Source organism: Canis aureus, chromosome 23 (assembly GCF_053574225.1).
Source record: "Canis aureus isolate CA01 chromosome 23, VMU_Caureus_v.1.0, whole genome shotgun sequence".
In the NCBI taxonomy this organism is placed as follows: Eukaryota; Metazoa; Chordata; class Mammalia; order Carnivora; family Canidae; genus Canis; species Canis aureus.
Window position 1 is genome coordinate 43,995,008 of NC_135633.1, and position 18,513 is coordinate 44,013,520.

General features: G+C 43.9%; 1 protein-coding gene across 1 annotated transcript in view; it reads left to right on the forward strand.

Annotated features, from left to right (window-relative positions):
* The first annotated feature begins 2,308 nt into the window (after positions 1–2,308).
* MTNR1B (melatonin receptor 1B) overlaps positions 2,309–18,513 on the forward strand; it is a 32,246-nt gene continuing 16,041 nt past the window's right edge. Inside the window, 4 exon segments of the mRNA XM_077867633.1 lie at positions 2,309–2,340; positions 2,396–2,473; positions 9,107–9,209; positions 14,992–15,126. Coding sequence (XP_077723759.1) covers positions 2,309–2,340; positions 2,396–2,473; positions 9,107–9,209; positions 14,992–15,126 — 348 coding nt within the window.

Here is an 18,513-nt window from a genome sequence, read left to right on the forward strand (position 1 = left end):
CTTGTTATGGGGCTCCTGGGTAGCTCAGTTGGTTAAGCATCCAACTCTTGATTTTTGGCTCAGGTCATGATCTCAGGGTTGTGAGACTGAGTCCCATGTCAGGCTCTGCTGGGCATGGAGCCTGCTTAAGATTCTCTCTCTCCCTCTCCCTTTGCCCCTCCCCTCTACTCACATGCCTGTTCATGCTCTCTGTCAAAGAAATCTTTTTTTTTTTTTTTTTTTTTTAAAGGAGGGCACTTGTTATGATGAGTCCTGGGTGTTATATGTAAGTGATGAATCACTAAATTATATGCCTGAAACCAATGTTACACTATATGTTAACTAACTAGAATTTAAATAAAAATTTGAAAAGAGGGCAGCCTGGTGGCTCAGTGGTTTAGTGCTGCTTTCAACCCAGGGCCTAATCCTGGAGACCCGGGATCAAGTCCCACATCAGGCTCCCTGGATGGAGCCTGCTTCTCCCTCTGCCTGTGTCTCTGCCTCTTTCTGTGTGTGTCTCTCATGAATAAACAAATAAAATCTTTAAAAAATTTTTTTTTGAAAAGAAAAAAAAGGAGCTCAGCCAGCCTGAATGCAGAACCGGTGTGCTCACCCACCCACCGCAGCGGCCTCCAGCCACCTCCAACCACCAGTGAGACTTACCACGTATTGTGGACAGCCTACCTTATCATAATTATACTTAAGTATCCCAATAATCTGCAACATCATAGTCACATCTCTTTCTTGCATGAGCCTTCCAGAGCTCAAAGGTTAAGTCGCTTGCCCAAGTGCACTCTGGCAGAGCTGGGTGCATGCTGAGGTTTCGGCTTCCAAAGCTGGCTCTCTTCCCCTTACACCAGGGAAATAAAGTAGCACAAGGAAAAATGCTTGGCAACTCGCAAAAACGCTCTACAGACAGACACGGCGAGGGTGTTACCTTTCCCGGAAGTCAGAAATTCAGGCTCTCCAGAGCTTCCAGGTTACAACTGCTTTACCAATAAGACAGGTGTTTCAGAGCAGTGAATTCATTCGCCAAGGTCACCCAGGAAACAGGAGAGCTGGGATTGGGAGCAGCGAGTCCCGCCCCATGGTGGTTACCGTGGTCTCTGCCCTTCACATGGGGGGACCCCTGGGGTCAGGGGTACTGGCTAAGGTGCTCTGCGTGAAAATCATGTATCCTTCTACAGAGTTGATTTGATTCAGAGATTTGGGTAGAATATCACGTTAAACGTGTTGATACTAGCACACCGGAATGCAGCATTCACAGAAGTGTTTGTAATAAAAAACGATACTTCAAAACAATTTTGCCTCTGCTACCGCAGCTTAGGACCCTCCCGCAGGCCCGGGACCTAGACGAGCCCTCTCAGCCAGCAGGGGTCCTTGGGAAGTTGGAGGCTCCTCCCTTGTCCTGCACCAGAATCCCAGGGACACGACGCAGAGACCGCAGGGGCCTTTGTATCTCGTGGAGCGTTTTGCACTGGTGGAGGTGCGGAGAGCTTAGGTGCGAGCAAAACTGCCCGGGCCGTGGGGTGAGATGCTCAGGCGTCTGTCTGTCCCGTTGTCTGTCGTGCGTTGTTTCCGCGTCGGCGCTGCTCTGTACCTGGAGGGAGCCGTGGCTCTGGGGCCTGGGGGAGAGCCCGCCCCCCACACCTCGCCGCATGCATTTCCCGTCTCTGCCACTGGGGGTCACAAGTACCCACAATAATGCTCCACCTCTTTTTAAGAAAGAAGTTACCTTTTCGCTGAAGTAAAGTCGCTCTGCCTTTTTTTTTTTTTAATTGAAGTTCATTTGCCAACGTATAGTATAACACCCAGGGCTCATCCCATCCAGTGCCCCCCTCAGTGCCCGTCCTCCCTTTTTGCTAAGGAAGGGTTAAAGGCCCCCGGGGGTGAGGTGGGGGTGGGGGTGGGGGTGGGGGTGGGGGTGGGGGGGGTGGTCTCCTCCCAGGGAAGCCGCCGCCCCCCAGCTGAGGACCACTTGGGGATATTCAACAAGCAGCTGCGGGGCGGTGGGAAGAACAGGCTGAATAGCCTCCAGTATGCATTGCTAATGGGCAGCCAGGGGTAAGAGCTGGCTTGCGAGGGGGTCATGTTTTAATTTTTTTTTTTTAATTTTTATTTATTTATGATAGTCACAGAGAGAGAGAGAGGCAGAGACACAGGCAGAGGGAGAAGCAGGCTCCATGCAGGGAGAACCCGACGTGGGATTCGATCCCGGGTCTCCAGGATCGCGCCCTGGGCCAAAGGCAGGCGCCAAACCGCTGCGCCACCCAGGGATCCCGGAGGTCATGTTTTAGAAGCAAATAGACTTAAAACCTGGACTAAGACAATGTTTAGGAAATCCATGATTATGGCCAAAGGGTAAGTGACTGAACTGTGGGAAACCTTTATCTTATTGGACCTTTCTTCTCCATAGGCCGGGATTTCAGTGTTCTTGGGCTTTGTATTCCCAGCGCCCAGCCCAGCGTACCTCGGGAGCCCTGGTGGACTCACAGTGAGTGTAGAAAGAAGTAGGGAGGGGATGGAGGAAGGACAGGAGACAGAAAGGAAAGAGAGACTGGAAGGTGTGTGTGGTAAGACGGTGTTTGTGGTAGACAGCCCCCAGGGAGTTCACCTTCTGGTATTTGTGCCTTTGGGTAATCCCTCCCCATGCCTGCGGCCTACACCTAGTGACTCACTTCTAATAAACACAATATGGAGAAAGGAGTGCCTGGGTGGCTCAGGCGATTAGGCATCCAACTCTTGGTTTCTGCTCAGGTCATGATCTCAGGGTCATGAGATGGAGCCCCAAGTCAGTCTCCTTGAGATTCTGTCCCTCTCCCTCAGCACCCCCTCTCCTCACTGCTGCTCTCGTGCTCTCTCTTTTCTCTCTCAAATACATTAATTAAAAAAGAATATGGAAAAAGTTATGGGATGTCATTTCCAAGATTAGGTACCAAAAAGGCTATAACTTCTGTCTTAGGCACCCTTTCTTGCTCTCTGACTCTTGCTTTGAGGGAAAGCACACTGCCAGGTTGTGGGCTGCTCCACAGGTGGACCATGTGGCAAGGAGCTGCTGTCTTTGGCCACAGCTAAAGAACTAAGTTCTGTCAACAAGCAAGTTGGGAAGCAGGTCTTCCCCCATGAACCTTGACATGACTGCAGCCCCAGCCAGCATCTTTGCTGCTGGCTTGTGAGAAACCCCAAGTCAGAGACACCCAGCTTACCACCCTGGACTCCTGACCCACAGAAACCGTGACATAATCAATGTTTGCTATTTTAAGACGTCGATTGAATCATTAGGTAGCAATGGGTAGCTAACAGATTGGGGTACCTAAAAAATGGTGTGTGACTGTAACAAATTCCTAGAAAAGCAGAAGCGTAGGCAATAGATGGAAACTTGAAAGGATTTAAGAGAAATTTTAGATTGCCTGGAACACACTTATTGTAGAAATCTGGGCTTTGATGTCACTACTCTAAATGACTGTACTCTTAGGCCTCTCAGGAAATGCAGATTCTGCACATATGCAAGAATCTTCATGATCATTCCAAAGGCTCTGTGCCCTTTAAGATGTGATAAATTTGAGTCAAGAACACAGAGAGGAGCTCTTTTCTTAGTAACCATTTTCTCCTTTTAAGAGCCATAACATAATGTCAGCATGATCAGCTCTGAGTGATATATTGAAGGTGTCTTGTTGGGACAGAATCACTGAAAAGTGTCTGATGTGCTTTCAATGCAGTGAATTCGACTCAAGGGCAGTTGACTAACCATGCAAACCCCGCAGGAAAGAAAACCAGGCTGAGCCAGAAGGAGGTTAAGTCTTGTCTTTGCCTTTAACTGAGTGATGTTGGGTTAATCACTTGAATTTTCTGTACTTCAGATAATCAATAATAATGGAGAAACATGCCAACAGAGTTCTTGTGAATATTATATATGACACCATAGGCGAAAATGCCTTGACAAATATTTTGTTCTTCATATATATGGTGATAATCCTGCAATATAATGGAGATTAAATTATAATTTCCTTTCTTTTTTTTTTTTTCCGGCAGCAATTCCTTGTGTTCTGACAACCTTACCACAATACTTCAGAGAAAAGCACCATTGGCCCAAAAAATGTTTTAGATTCAGCATTAACCACATAAAATTTATTTTTTAAAGTTTTTATTTATTTATTCATGAGAGACACAGAGAGAGGCAGAGACATAGGCAGAGGGAGAAGCAGTCTTCCTGTGGGAGCTCAATGCGGTACTTGATCCCAGGACCCCAGAATCATGACCTGAGCTGAAGGCAGACGCTCAACCACCGAGCCACCCAGGCATCCCAGGTGCCCCATCCATATAAAAATTATAAACACAAATGAAATGCCTCTTGTCCATTTTTCCCTGGAAGACCCAGCCAGGCACATTTTCACTTCCTTTACGTGCCACCTTTCTTTTGTATTTTTCCCACTTTCCTCTGTCTGTCTTCCCTTTCTCCTGAAAAGGGGGATGGGGACTAAGATCCATTTGGCCAAGTAAGACAGATAGTTTTTAGGGTTAGCAAGGCAAAAGAGAAATAGACACTTTTGGGGATCCCTGGGTGGCTCAGCAGCTTAGTGCCTGCCTTCGGCCCAGGGCATGATCCTGGAGTCCCGGGATCAAGTACCCTATCAGGCTTGCTGCAACGGAGCCTGTTTCTCCTCTGCCTGTGTCTCTGCCTCTCTCTCTCTCTCTCTCTCTCTCTCTCTCTGTCTTTCTCTCTTTCATGAATAAATAAATAAAATTTTAAAAAATAAAGAAATAGACACTCATACTCTGGTGTTGGAACTACAAATTGATATAGTCTTTTAGGAGGACCAGGTGCCTATATTTCAAGATTTTTAAAGTATGTGCCCTTTGACCCCATAAAGTCCAAGTCTAGGAATTATTTCTATAAGAATTACAAGCATATGTGTGTACTTTATATAAATGGAGATGATCATTATGATGCTGTTTAAAATATGAAAAATTTGAAAGAATATAAATGCCATAGGGTGTTGGTTATGCTAGATAGCCATTCAAAAGGATCCAATAGATCTATTCATGTACTGGCATGGAAAGATCTCTAAGACATTATAAGCAAGAAATAAGCTAACTGAGTCACTTTATTCATAGAGAAAATATTTACAGAGCACTTTTATTTCAAACACTGGTATAAATGCAAGAAATGTGGCAGTGAGCAATTCAGGCAAAATTCCTGCCTTTACGGAGTTTGCATCATAATTGAAGACTAATGTTTAAAATGTGACCCCAGGGGCAGCTGAGTGGTTCAATCATGAGCATCTGACTCTTGGTTTCAGCTCAGGTCATGTTCTCAGGGTCATGGGATCGAGCCATGATGGGTTCTGTGCTGGGTGTGGAGCCTGCTTAAGAGTCTCTCTCGGAATCCCTGGGTGGCACAGCGGTTTAGTGCCTGCCTTTGGCCCAGGGCGCGATCCTGGAGACCCGGGATAGAGTCCCACATCGGTCTCTCGGTGCATGGAGCCTGCTTCTCCCTCTGCCTATGTCTCTCTCTCTCTCTCTCTGTGACTATCATAAATAAATAAAAAAATTTTAAAAAAAAGATTTTATAAAAAAAAAAAATAAGAGTCTCTTCCTCTGCACCTTCCTGCTCCCATGTCCACTTTCACATGCCCTCTCTCTCTGAAAAAAGAAAAGAAAATGTCACCCCATTTAGGTTAGAAAGAACCGTATATGGATATGTTTCTAAATGAGGGTATATATAGATGAATCTGACTCTGTCCCTAGTCTTGTGGCTTTCAATTAGTAGGAAGGATGTTCTTGACTTACATGGGAGTGGTTGGGCACAGTCCATGTTCCTGAGTCTAGGAAAGTGTGCTGTGACATAAGGTAGAAGTGCAGTCAGGCAGTACTCGACTGACAGAAAAAGTACTAGATGATTATTTTTCTCTTTTGAACATGCATTTTTACAAACAGACAATATACAATCTTTTGACGGTATTCTATCATACTGTCACTAACCCAAAGAGTGCTGCAACCCCATGGCTTCATAACAATTCAGCAATCCTATAGATTACTCAGTGCTCAGGACTGTAAGTGTCCTCTTAATCCCTGTCACCTGTTCCACCCATCCTCCTACCCACGTCCTCTCTGGTAACCATCAGTTTGTTTCCTCTACAGTTAAGAGTCTGTGTTTTGGTGTGTCTCTTTCTTCCCCCCTTTGTTTTGTTTCTTAAATTCCACACATGACTAAAATCACATGGTATTTGTCCTTCTCTGACAATTTACTTTGTTTAGCATTATACTCTCTAGATCCATCCATCTTGTTGCAAATGGCAAGATCTCATTCCTTTTAATAGATGAATAATATTCCATTGTTTTATATATATATATCATTTTTTCTTTATCCACTGATCAATTGATAAACACTTGGGCTGCTTCCATACCTTGGCTATTGTAAATAATTCTGCAGTAAACATATGGATGCATAATATCTTTTTGAATTAGTGTTTTCATATTCTTTGGCTAAATTCCCAGTAGTGGAATTACTGGATCATGTGGTAGTTCTCTTTTTAATTTTTTGAGGAAGCTCCATACTGTTTTCCATAGTGGCTGCAACAGTTGGCATCCCCACAAACAGTGCGCCAGGGATCTTTTTTCTCTGCATCCTTGCCAACACCTGTTATTTCTTGTATTTTTTTATTTTAGCCGTTCTCAGATGTGAGGTGCTATCTCACCGTGGCTTCTATTTGCATTTCCTTGCTGATGAGTGATGTTGAGCATCTGTTCATATGTCCATTGGCCATATGGATGTCTTCTTTGGAGAAATGTCTGTTCATGTCTTCTGCCCATTTTTTAATTGCATTGTTTGTTTTTTGAGTGTTGAGTTGTATAAGTTCTTTTTATATTTTGAATACTAAACCTTTATCACCTATGTCATTTGTAAATATCTTCTCCCATTTGGTAGGTTGTCTTTTAGTGTTGTTAATTGTTTTCTTTTCTGTGCAGAATCCTTTTTTTTTTTTTTTTAACGTGGTCTCAATAGTTTATTTTCACTTTTGTTTCCCTTGTCTCAGGAGACATATCTAGAAAAATGTTGCTATAGTCAATTAGCAGAGAAATTACTTCCTGTGCCCTCTTCTATGATTTTTATGGTTTCAGGTTTTACTTTTAGGTCCTTAATCCATTTTGAGTTTATTTTTGTGCATGGCATGAGACAGTAGTCCAGTTTCATTCTTTCATGTAGCTGTCCAGTTTTCCCAACACTATTTGTTGAAGAGACTGTCTTTTCCCATTGCATATTCTTGCCTCTTTTGTTGAAGATAAATTGACCATGTAAGTATGGGTTTATTTCTGGGCTGTCTATTCTGTACCATTGATCTCTGTATCTATTTTTGTGCCAATACCATACTGTTTTGATTACTACAGCTTTGTAGCATATCTTGAAATCTGGGATTATGAAGCATCTGGTTTTGTTCTTCTTTTTCAAGATTGCTTTAGCTATTCAAGGTCTTTTGTGGTTCCATACAAATTGCAGGATTAATTGTTCTAGCTCTGTGAGAAATGCTGTTGGGTATTCTGACAGGGATTGCATTAAATCTGTAGTTTGCTTTCTTCCCATTAACTTTTATTCTGTAGAGCACTGATTTCTTGTTCAAGCTGTTACTTAATAGCTGTTTAACTTCTGGTCTTTGAGTCTCAGTTTCTTCATCTGTAAAATGAAGAGAAAAATTTCTGCCTCAAGAGGCCATGAGGATCAAATCAAATGACAGAGCTGAAAGAGCTTTGCCATCTATAAGACATTGTGAAAATATAAAATAAGCTTATTACTAATAAAAGGCCAAGTATTTCAGTACATTTTCAACAATGCTTTAGAAGGAACTCTCTGGTAGTGTGTAAAACATGCTCTATAGAGGGGAGGCTGGGATAAAGAGACCTATCTGGGTTGTTGCAGGGGTAGAGGTAAATGGCGATGAAAGGCATTGGCAATGGGGATGGACAGAAGGGATCCCCATGTGAGAGGGAGTGTGGAGAAGAAAGCAGCAATGATAATCCTACGGTTGTAGTCTGAGTGACCTGGAAGAAAGGATGATGACATGAACCAAAATAGGTAATTTGTTTACATGTTTATTGAGTGCATGTTTTTTTCCCCAGGCGTTGGTCTGGGAGCCTGGAGCATATCCGTGAACACCATATCCAAGTTCCCTGTTCTCATGTGTGAACATTCTTGGGGGGGTGGGGTGAGGGGAGGAGGTCATGGATCTTTTTCAGCTGCTAAAATGAGGTGGCCATAGCCCAACCCAAGGATGAGCTTGAGTTGACATGATCTGAAATGAAGACAGTGTGTGTCTGTCTACATGAAAGAGAATTTATGTCTAGGACACATCTCTGAAAATGCTGTAAGACCTTTTTTATTTCTTCCTTTTCATTATGGGAAATTTCAAACACGTACAGGTGTAGAAAGACTAGTATACTGAACTCCCATGTATTATTCAACTTTAATAATTACCCACTTGCAGCCACAAGTGGGTATTTATTCATAAACACTTCTACAATTTCCCCCCCATTGCCCTGCCCTAAATTCTTTTAAAGCAATTTTCAGATATTGTATCTTTTCATTCATATTAAGTATTTTATTTTTTAAATTATTTTATTTATTTTTAGGGCAGAGAGAGGGAACACAGGGGTGGGGGCAGGGTAGGGAAGAGCAGAGGGACCTGAGCTGAAACCAAGAGTCAGATGCTTAACCGACTAAGCCACCCAGTCACCCCTCATATTAAGTATTTTAATATGTATCTCTAAAAGGTTAAGACTTAAGATACATAACAATCATACCATTGTTATATCTAGAAAAGTGAACAATAATTCTTTAATGTGCTGACTAAAATGAACTTCTCTGAGATTGCTGATGTTAATATTCAGAGGAAAGAGTTTATGTATGCAACTACACCTTTTAGGAATCCTTCCACCAAAAGAGAGGATCTACCCAAAAAAACAATGTAGTTGGAAATCTGTGTGCTATTTATATCTTGCCCACATGGAGAAAGCGGATAAACAAGTCAATAAATAAGTGAATAGATAATTGCAGTTGATACTAAATGCCAGGAGGAAAAAGAAGCAGGGTGGTGTGGTGGTGCTCACAGGTGGAGGGGTGCTTCTCTCCTAGGAAGGGGGTAGCCACTGATTCAGAGACGGGGATCCATGAGAGCAAAGACTCTCTGGGGGAGGAGGCCTGCAAGGCTGCAATGAACGGAGAGAAGGGAACATTGGTAGGAAATGTGAGGTCAGATCATGCAGTCATTGGAGTTTTTATTCTAAGTGGGAAGGGGAACCACTGGGGCATTTTGAGATGGAGAGTCAGCTGATTTGTTAAGGAAATAGAGCCCAGGCTGCTGTATGGAAAATGGGTTGGAAGCAAGCAATGGAGGCAGGCTGCCATGTGGAAAATGATGAGAGCGGGATGATACCCAAAGGCTCTTGCAGTTCTCATCCTATATCCCATCAGGTAGTGGGAGCAAATGGAAAGAATTGGATGAATATGAGAGATCTTAGAAGGAGACAAAAGAGAATCAGCGGGTCTAGGGATGGCTATGGTAAATTCATTTTTGAGCATTAAGGATAGGATGCCAATGCATTGTTTTGAGGTATGGTGTGAGGATACTTGAAAACATCCATCAAAAGAGCTGGGTTCACCCTGCATAGTCAGCAGTGCACTGCATGCTGGGGCATGGCCTCCAGCCAGTCATTCTGGTGTGAGCTCACAAGCCGGGCAGTAATGATGCAGTGATGCTCATTCATGCTCCACTCTCTTCATAGAAAAAAATCGTCCAGGCACCTGGGTGGCTCAGTCAGCTAAGTGTCTGCCTTTGGCTCAGGTCATGATCTCCTGGTCCTGGGATCGAGTCCCACATCATGCTCCCTGCTCAGCTGGGGGATGTGAGGGGGTCAGCTTCTTTTTCTGCCCCTCCCCCCGCTCATTCCTGTTCTCTCAAATAAATAAATAAGCCAAGAAAAAAATAATATTTTTTTCATTAAAAAAAAAAATCTACCCCAACTACTGCCTTGGAAAAGTCTTCCTCCTCAGTTTTGGGGGAACAGATAGTTTTTATGTGTCTTCTAGACTCAGAATAAAATGAGCAGAAATAGAAGTGGGAAAAACAGGAGGCAGGTTTGGTTCTGGCTTCTTCCTTCCAAAGTCTCCTTCCCACTCAGAGCTTCTCTCAGTGTCGAGGAGGGAGCAGTGAGGGATCGCGAGGAGACAAGTTGGGGAAAGTGATGGAGGGTGTTTCAGAGTTCCTACTCAACAGAAAAAAAAAGTTTCCACTCATTCTAGAAGCCATTTAAACACTTACTGTGTGTTTGATTCTAATCAGGCACTAAGGTAGCCAAAAGAGGAAAAAGAAGGTGTAGTCCATCCTCAAGCTGTTTTGGTCTAACCAGGGGGAACATATACATATATTAGAAACTAGAAGGGAGCCAAAAAAAGCATGAAATAAAGGTGAAGTGGAGTATATAGGGAGGTAGATGTAATGAGAAGTGAAGTTGACACTCATGTGAAGACACTTGAGGAGTAGTACCTTAGTTCCTCAGCCCTAGCATCACACCTTTACCACAGCCTCTGAGGAAGGAGCCATATAGTGGTAGCCACCATATTTCCTAAAGCAAAAAAAGACCTGGACCGATGGCGTGACAATAATTTTTTTCTCCTGAACCCTTAAAAGTATTTATATGAAAAGATTTACAGAGGCCTAACAATTGGGTCACATTTGATTATCCAATTACCAAATTGTCTTTGCTGACAAAAGACACGATTAGGTGGACTGGAAAATCTGGAATGGATAATTTTTTTTTAAAGATGTTATTTATTTATTTATTTATTTATTTATTTATTTATTTATTTGGGAGAGACAAAGAAGGCAACAGCACAAGCAGCAGGGAGAGAGAGAAGCAGACTCCCCATTGAGCTGGGAGTCTGACACAGAACTCAATCCCAGGACCCTGGGATCATGACCTAAGCTAAAGGCAGATGCTTAACTGACTGAGCTACCTGGGGACCCCGGGATTGGTATTTTATAATATCATTTTCTGCTGTATTAATGCCCATCCTCAATCCCTGCCCTTGGCAAGACTGCCAAAATTTGGCCTATTCTTTTGAGAAAGGGAGCCTAAACCGAGTGGTTTAAAAAATTGTAAATGAATTTCTGGACTAAATTGGCTGATTCACAGAACTCTGGGCTGTCCATTTCTAACTTAGATTTGGCTTATAACAAACCCAGCCATTGGGAACTCTCTACCATGGTTTACTGGTAACAGTGCTACTAGGGCGTTTTTGAAATACTTCCTCTACTTTCACAGCCATTGATATTTCAGAAGATTTAAGACTAGCTGAAGCCCCAAAAGGCACTCCAGGATTTGTCTGTGGACCAGGGAGGGAGTACTTCTGGGCCACAGCAGGGAATGGGAAGGGAAAGAGCAGTAGAGAAGACTATAAACAAACAGGCTTCCTGTAGGATTTATTGCATTCATTCTAGTCCATTGAGAATTGGGGGATACATGCCCCCTGTTGGTATAAGTGTCTAAGGGAGCTGGAAAAGAATTACTCAGTAAAGTGGGCTTACTTTGAGTGGGCAAATACTTACAGGCAGCAAGCAGGTGAGGTCAGGGACTAGTGGGTAGGTGCACGGAGCACATGGCATCTTAATTCTCTTTTTAACTATGTTTGAGATATTTAATTTTTATATTTATCATAAGGAAATAGTAGAAGCATGATGGTAGATGACAATGGACTTACTTTGGTATCCAGAACACAGAAGAGGGTGGTGATGCCCTGCAGAGTGGGCAGCAGAGGCAGCCACAGTTAACGCTCACTAGTGTCAGGCCAGGCAATACCAAATCTCCAGCTTTTCAAGACAAGTCAGACATCAGTATTTTTATTTTTATTCATGCTTCCAACCTTTGGCATCCAATTAAAATATTTAGCAAGTATTTAGCAAGTACCTTCTGTACCATAATTGTGTGGTCAGTTAAAACTGGTTTCATTCCCTGAAGAAATGGACCCTATGTCTTGGTGAGCTGCCATATACCTGGATGGATGGTACATATTAACTGGACCATGAAATGAGAATACCTCTGGTATATCATGGGTATTTATTCATTTTTTATTTATTTATTTATTCATTTTTTAAAGATTTTATTTATTTATTCATGATAGACGCAGAGATATATAGAGAGAGGCAGAGCGAGAAGCAGGCTCCATGCAAGGATCCTGACGTGGGACTCAATCCCGAGTCTCCAGGATCAGGCCCTGGGCTGAAGACGGTGCTAAACCACTGAGCCACCTGGGCTGCTCATATCATGGGTATTTAATATAGGTTTAACCTCTTCCTGTCCTTCCCATCACAAAACAGTATTTGAGTGATAGAAAAAAAAAATAATTGATATGGTTTCCACATCTTTCTTACTGCTTTCTAAGAAGGGGAATTCCCTTCCTCCAGTTGGAGGACAGCAGACAAGAAAAGAAGCCCTGAGTGTTTGCTGAGGAGAGGGACTCAGAAGAGTCTGGAAAGGAAGAGAAAGATTGGGGCAAAACAGAGAAAAGGCTGGAGAGAAAGAGAGAGATTCAGGGTGGTGACTGAAGGGAAAGCAACTTTAGGAAAAGAGAGGGAGAAAGTTAAAGGGACCTTAAAATATGTCACCATGTAGTATATATGCAATCCTCTGCTCCGTACACACAAGACATAAAACAAAAGCAGAAACATAAAACCTAGAGTGCTCCTCAGTGCGTCCGTAGTCATATTCATGTTTGTTCTGAGAAGAGAAGGAGGCAGCCAGATTGGGTCACCTTGAACTGTGCCACAAAGAATAGTAACAACCAAAGGTGACAACAGTGTGCTGACTGCATGTTACCAACTGAGAACAGGAAGAACCCAAGGTCTGACAACAGGGTATGATATTTTTGACCATAAAGGAATGTCATGGAAAATCTAGGTCCGAGGATTGGCTTTTATAGCAAGAAGAGCTCACTGAGGGCAGAGGCAGGTGCTGCGTGGCCGGGCCCAGCAGATGCACGGTGGCGGATCAGCAGAGGCTTTATACTGAGAATGTCTCTTCTCTTTAGGGTAGAAGGGGCACCTGGGTTCTCATGAGCTGTAGCTTGTCCTTAGGTCTGGTGGAGGCTACAGGCTTGCTCTTTCACTCTCAGTGCCTCAAATCACTCCAGGTAAGACCCACAACAACGTGTCTGAAGTGGTTGCTCCAAGGTTTGGATTCCAGAAACATTTTTATATGTGCAAAGGGCATTTATAACTTTACCAGTTATACTTTTTCATGCGTGTGGACTGTGGGTCTGAACATTTGATGCAGGAGCCAGCCTGTTCTGCTGAGTCAGTTATCTTGTGAGCCTGGCATGTGGCAGTCTCACAAGGTTGAAACCTAAGATGCTTTTGAACTTAGGGTGGGCCACCTATATCCTCCCACAGCGGAGGTCCAGTGGAGGGGTCTGGAAATCTGGTTTTGCCCCTGGCTTCCCCACTGGCTGTCAAGCCCTGGGCAGCCTAACTCATTTCCAGGGACCTCAGCATAAAATGAGAACATTCCTGTCTCTGCATTTGAGGATGAAATGAAATATAGATGTGAAAGCCCCTGAACACACAACAATAAAAAAAGTGCTAACTTATGAGTCAAGCACTATCTCCCTTCCCATTTAATACCTCACAACATCTTTGTGATTTAAGCATTATTATCCCTATTTTGCACATGAGGGAGTTTAAGCAGCTTGCCCAGGGTCACACATCTAGTCATCTGGCTTCAGAGTTAACTACCACATTGTATATTCAGAGGTGTTATTACCAGGAAGACAGTCGCAGTCAAAAGGAATCAGAAATACCCAGCTCTTGACTGTCTGGCCTTGGGAAAGTTAGGTAATGTCTCTATGCCTGTCCCCCAACTGTAAAGCATCGATAATGAATTTATCTACCTTAGAGGATTGTTTTTAGGATTTGCAGAGGTAAGTGGTAACACATTATCCAGATATGGTCAACAAACAACACTTCTTATTAGATGAAGCCTGGCCAAGGAACATGAAGAAGGAAAAAGAGGAGGAATTACAGAGAGTGCCCATGGGAGGTCTGGGGACCCTATAAGAGAAGCAACCTCATTTTGGTCCTGGATTCCAGAAGGATCCTGTGTGCAGGAATGGAGTCTGGGACTGACGGGCCACCGGCATGGGTTGGATGGTAATAGCAGGCAGTGAATTCTCTGGAACTTCACCCAAGTGCTCATCTACTGCTGTGATGTTCTGGGGCCTGGATGAAGAGTCCAGTCTCCTCTGAGGATAGACCATTTTGCACAACTAACTATCCATGCCTTCAATGATGGATTTGAGGGGGTCAACTGATTGATTGGTGGGAGGAGTTCCGCCTCCTGCTTGACAGCACAGGTGATGGCAGGCCCCTACGAACAAGCTGCCTTTCCATGTTCAATCCACACCTTCTTTGATGACTCACAAAACTTGTCTAGGATGGGTGGCTTTGGGGACAAAGATACAGACATTCCCATACAGCATTATTAAGAACTGCTCCTCCAAGCATAGAAACAGACTCAAATCTACAATAAAGAAGCTTCAGCGTGGCTGTGGACATTAGTTTGAGGACCAGGCCAGGCCAGGTCCTAGCTAATTAACCTCGCCAGAAGAAAAAAAAAAAAAAAATAGCTGTAGTTAAGCAACCACAAGAACCTAGGATGAATCACTCATGTTTAAAATTCTGCCCTAGGGGCACTTGGGTGACTCTGTTGGTCAAGCCATAAACTCCTGATTTCAGCTCAGGTCATGATCTCAGAGTTAAGATCGAGCCCCACAATGGGCTCTGTGCTGGGTGTGTTGCCTGCTTAAGATTCTTGCTCTCCGTCTCCCTCTGCCTCTCCCTACTCCTTCTCTAAAAAATATAAACAAACAAACAAACAAAATTCTGTCCTAGGCTGAGTTTATTACTGACTGGCCTTAGAGACAAAAATGCAACATTATCGCCTGAGGTCCTTTGGGCTGATTAACAGCGGGTCTCTGGGGAAGAGGCCTGGGCTGATACCGGCATCTCAGAGGACCCTGGGAAGGCTTTGGTAATGAACGTGCTCCCGAGAGCCAGGAGGCTGATTCCACCTCCCATCCAGCTGAGGCTCCAGGACCATCTGGTAGTACCCTCTGCCCTGGGGGAGGGGGTCCATGCTGGCCCCTGGACCAGAATGTTCTGGCCAGAGCCTCACTTCCCAAATAGCTTGTCTTGTTGTGCCCAAGATTGCGAATCCGAGAAACCACCAAGGAGCTGACACTGATGCAAACACACGAGGGTTTATTTACAAGCTCGAGCTTGGGTCCAAGTGTACCTGACACAGTGGAGCAGGGACTTGGACCCCGAAGTGGGTTACATCTGGTTTTTTTATGGGCTGGTCTAGGGGATTTTCAGAAGGGGTGGAGGAATCTTTTTTTTTTTTTTTCATTCCAATATGGGGGAAAGGGTGGGGGAGTTTCTTAAGATCTGATAGGGGTTTCTCTGCCTAGGGCACTCTGAGCTCTGTTGTCTTTCTGATATGGGATTCCCTGCCTAGGACATTCTGCAGTTTTTCTTCTAAAGTTCAGCTCTTATTCCCAGGGGCCTGCGGTGGCTGTACTTGTGCTAATGCTAAACTTGAGGTGGAATGGCCTTAATTTTCTCGGCCTCCACAGTTTTCAGTCTGATTTCCCTGTCACTGGGGCCCGCTGTCCCCAGGTTTTAAAAATAAGCACTAGGATCCCAAATAAATTTCCCTTTGTAAAAGTTAAAACCATCACAACATTGGTTCAGCTCTTACCCATGAATCTTTCTGCTTTATGATTTGCAGTTTATAATGATCTTTCTTTACTAGGAAAGTATATTGTTTTGGTAAACTATAAACCGTAAACAAAAAACTTCTAATAAAGCAAAAAAATCAAACCATTTTAACTGTGTATATATGTGTGTGGAAGTTTCTTGCCCTAAATAATCTATTCTGGACAGTGTACAGTAATAAAAAAGCACTGCACTGACGTTCAGCAGATTCTGAGGGAATCTGCTGAACATTGAACTGTTAGATTAGATGCAAGTCTGAAATAACCAGGGCACTAACTCTCACCCTGAGGTTTCCCCTGAAGGGAATGAAAAAGTCAGAAAGGTAAAGATCATGCAACTAGCAGTGGAGAGAATTTGAGGCTCTGACCCTGTCCAGCCCTGCTAGGTCATGGGTCCCCTATTGGTCTCCGGCATGGGCGTGGGCTGGGTAACAGGAGGAAGACTGCCTAGAAGATGGTTGGTGGGTTTTTTGTTTTGTTTTGTTTTGTTTTGTTTCTACTCTTTTGTTTTACAATGTCCCTCTTTCCAAACTATTCTTCACTTCTGAAAAAGATTAGGGCAGCTTCCCAATGTGTGGCAGTGGTATACCTTCTAAGTGATCTACATAAGATCTTTGCAAAACCCACAGAACCATTTTCTCTCAGGGTTCAAACTGCCCAACATCATCAAGCTTCCTCATCCTTCTCCTGAGGTGGAAAAGAGTCCAGACGTTTTAATATTCCCTGATGCCAGAACGAGACTGTACCCCGTCCTGGAATCAACCTAGGTTCTAATTTTAGCTCCTAGATCCACTAGCTGGGCAACCTCAGGCAGATTTCTTAACCTCTCTGAGTCCCTTCACAGTGCACAGTGATAGTATCCATCTCATAGAGATGGTGAGAGTTAAGTGAGAAACCAATATGCCTCGTGTGCTTAGCACACTGTAAACACTCCCTATTAGCTGCGGCTGCTATCATTATCATTTATAGTATTATTAAAAGGTCAAGACAGGGGCACCTGGGTGGCTCAGTGGTTGAACGTCTGCCTTTGGCTCAGGTTGTAATCCCAGAGTCCTGGGATTGAGTCTGGCATCGGGCTCCCCACAGGGAGCCTGCTTCTCCCTCTGCCCAGGTCTCTGCCTCTCTCTCTCTCTATGTCTTTCATGAATAAATAAAATCTTTAAAAACAAAAAATAAGTAAAAGGGCAAGACAGGTTGCAAACTGATGACCTCCAGAAAATTTCAATTATATTCTTTGTATATTTCATACTGAGAGTAAAAGCCATCATAAAAGAAGCCATCAATAGAAGAAATGGATTCTGTTAGACAGCAGGTTTACAGACCCATATTTGGCCACTCATCAGCCACCAACCTTGGCAAGTGACTTATCTCCGATGGCCTGTTCCTCTCTTTTCCAGGGGACCAATTGTACCTGCCTCCCGGGCCTTGCTGAGATGTTATAAGGGGACATGAGATGGCCTGTGTAAAGTGGTTTGGAAAAGGTTTCAAGTACTATCCAGATTGAAAGGTACTATTGTTTGGATGCGGGAAGCTGAGCTTCTGTGAACGTATGTGATTTGCATTTGGACTTGGGGGCAGATGTAGGGACATCAGCCCTGCTCATTTTTGTAACACAAGAACTCTCCGTAGGTGTTCCAGATATTGATTGATTCGGTTGAGAAAACAGCTAGGAATCTTGAATCTCCCTCTTTTGTCTCTCCCCCCTTCCTTCTCCAGGGTGTGATTTTTTTCTTCCCATATCATTTTATTTCACTGTTGGCAGCCACTGTTGCCTGTTAGTTTTGTCTATCGTGGAAAGAATCCGCTCATGTTAAGAGGTCATCAGGCTGGAACACTGAAGCAATCACCGCTCTTCTACACTTGAAGAGTCAGCGTGGGAACTGCTTTCTGTGGCAGACATCGGCTCTGCATTGGAAGGGAAGCCTGCAAAAGAGCGCAGGGTGCAGATGTCTGACAAACCCTCACAGACTTCATCGCACGGGGACAAGTCCAGAGGCCTCAAGTCCTGGCTTTGGTGCCTATCTGGACCGGGTCCTGCCCACTTCTCCAGCCCAGTCTAGCCTCTCCACCCTGAGTTCACTCCTTCTGGGATGTCTTCTCAGTTTCTCCAATATGATACTTGTCTCTTAAATTGGGGCACCCCCCCCCCATCACCGTAGGTACCCTAGCTCCAATCTCTTCACCATCAGGACTTTCCTCTCTAGGTTTGCTTTAGTTGGTCTTGTTGATAGTGGCGTGGATTCTGTTTTGGCTGAGGCTGTATGAGTCCTGGAGCATCTTCCCCTTCCCTCTTTAGAGCAGTTTTAGGTTCACAGCAAAATTGAGGGGATAGTACAGAGTTCCCATACTTCACCTGCACCTGCATGACCTCCCCCATTATCAATATCCACTCCCCCAGAGTGGTATGTTTGTTGCAATTGATGAAGTTACATTGACACATCATCATTACTCAAAGCCCATGGTTTACATCAGGGTTCACTATTGGTGTTGTAGGAGTTTGAACAAATGTATAATGACACCAGTTCACCACTATAGTCTCATACAGAGTTGTTTCACAGCCCTAAACCTCCCCTGTGCTCTGCCTAGTCATCTCTTTCTCCGTCTCCCCTAATCCCCAGCAACCACTGATCTTTTTACTCTCTCCATAATTTTACCTTTTCCTGAATGTGATATAGTTGGAATCACATCGCACGTAGCCTTTTTAGGTTGGCTTC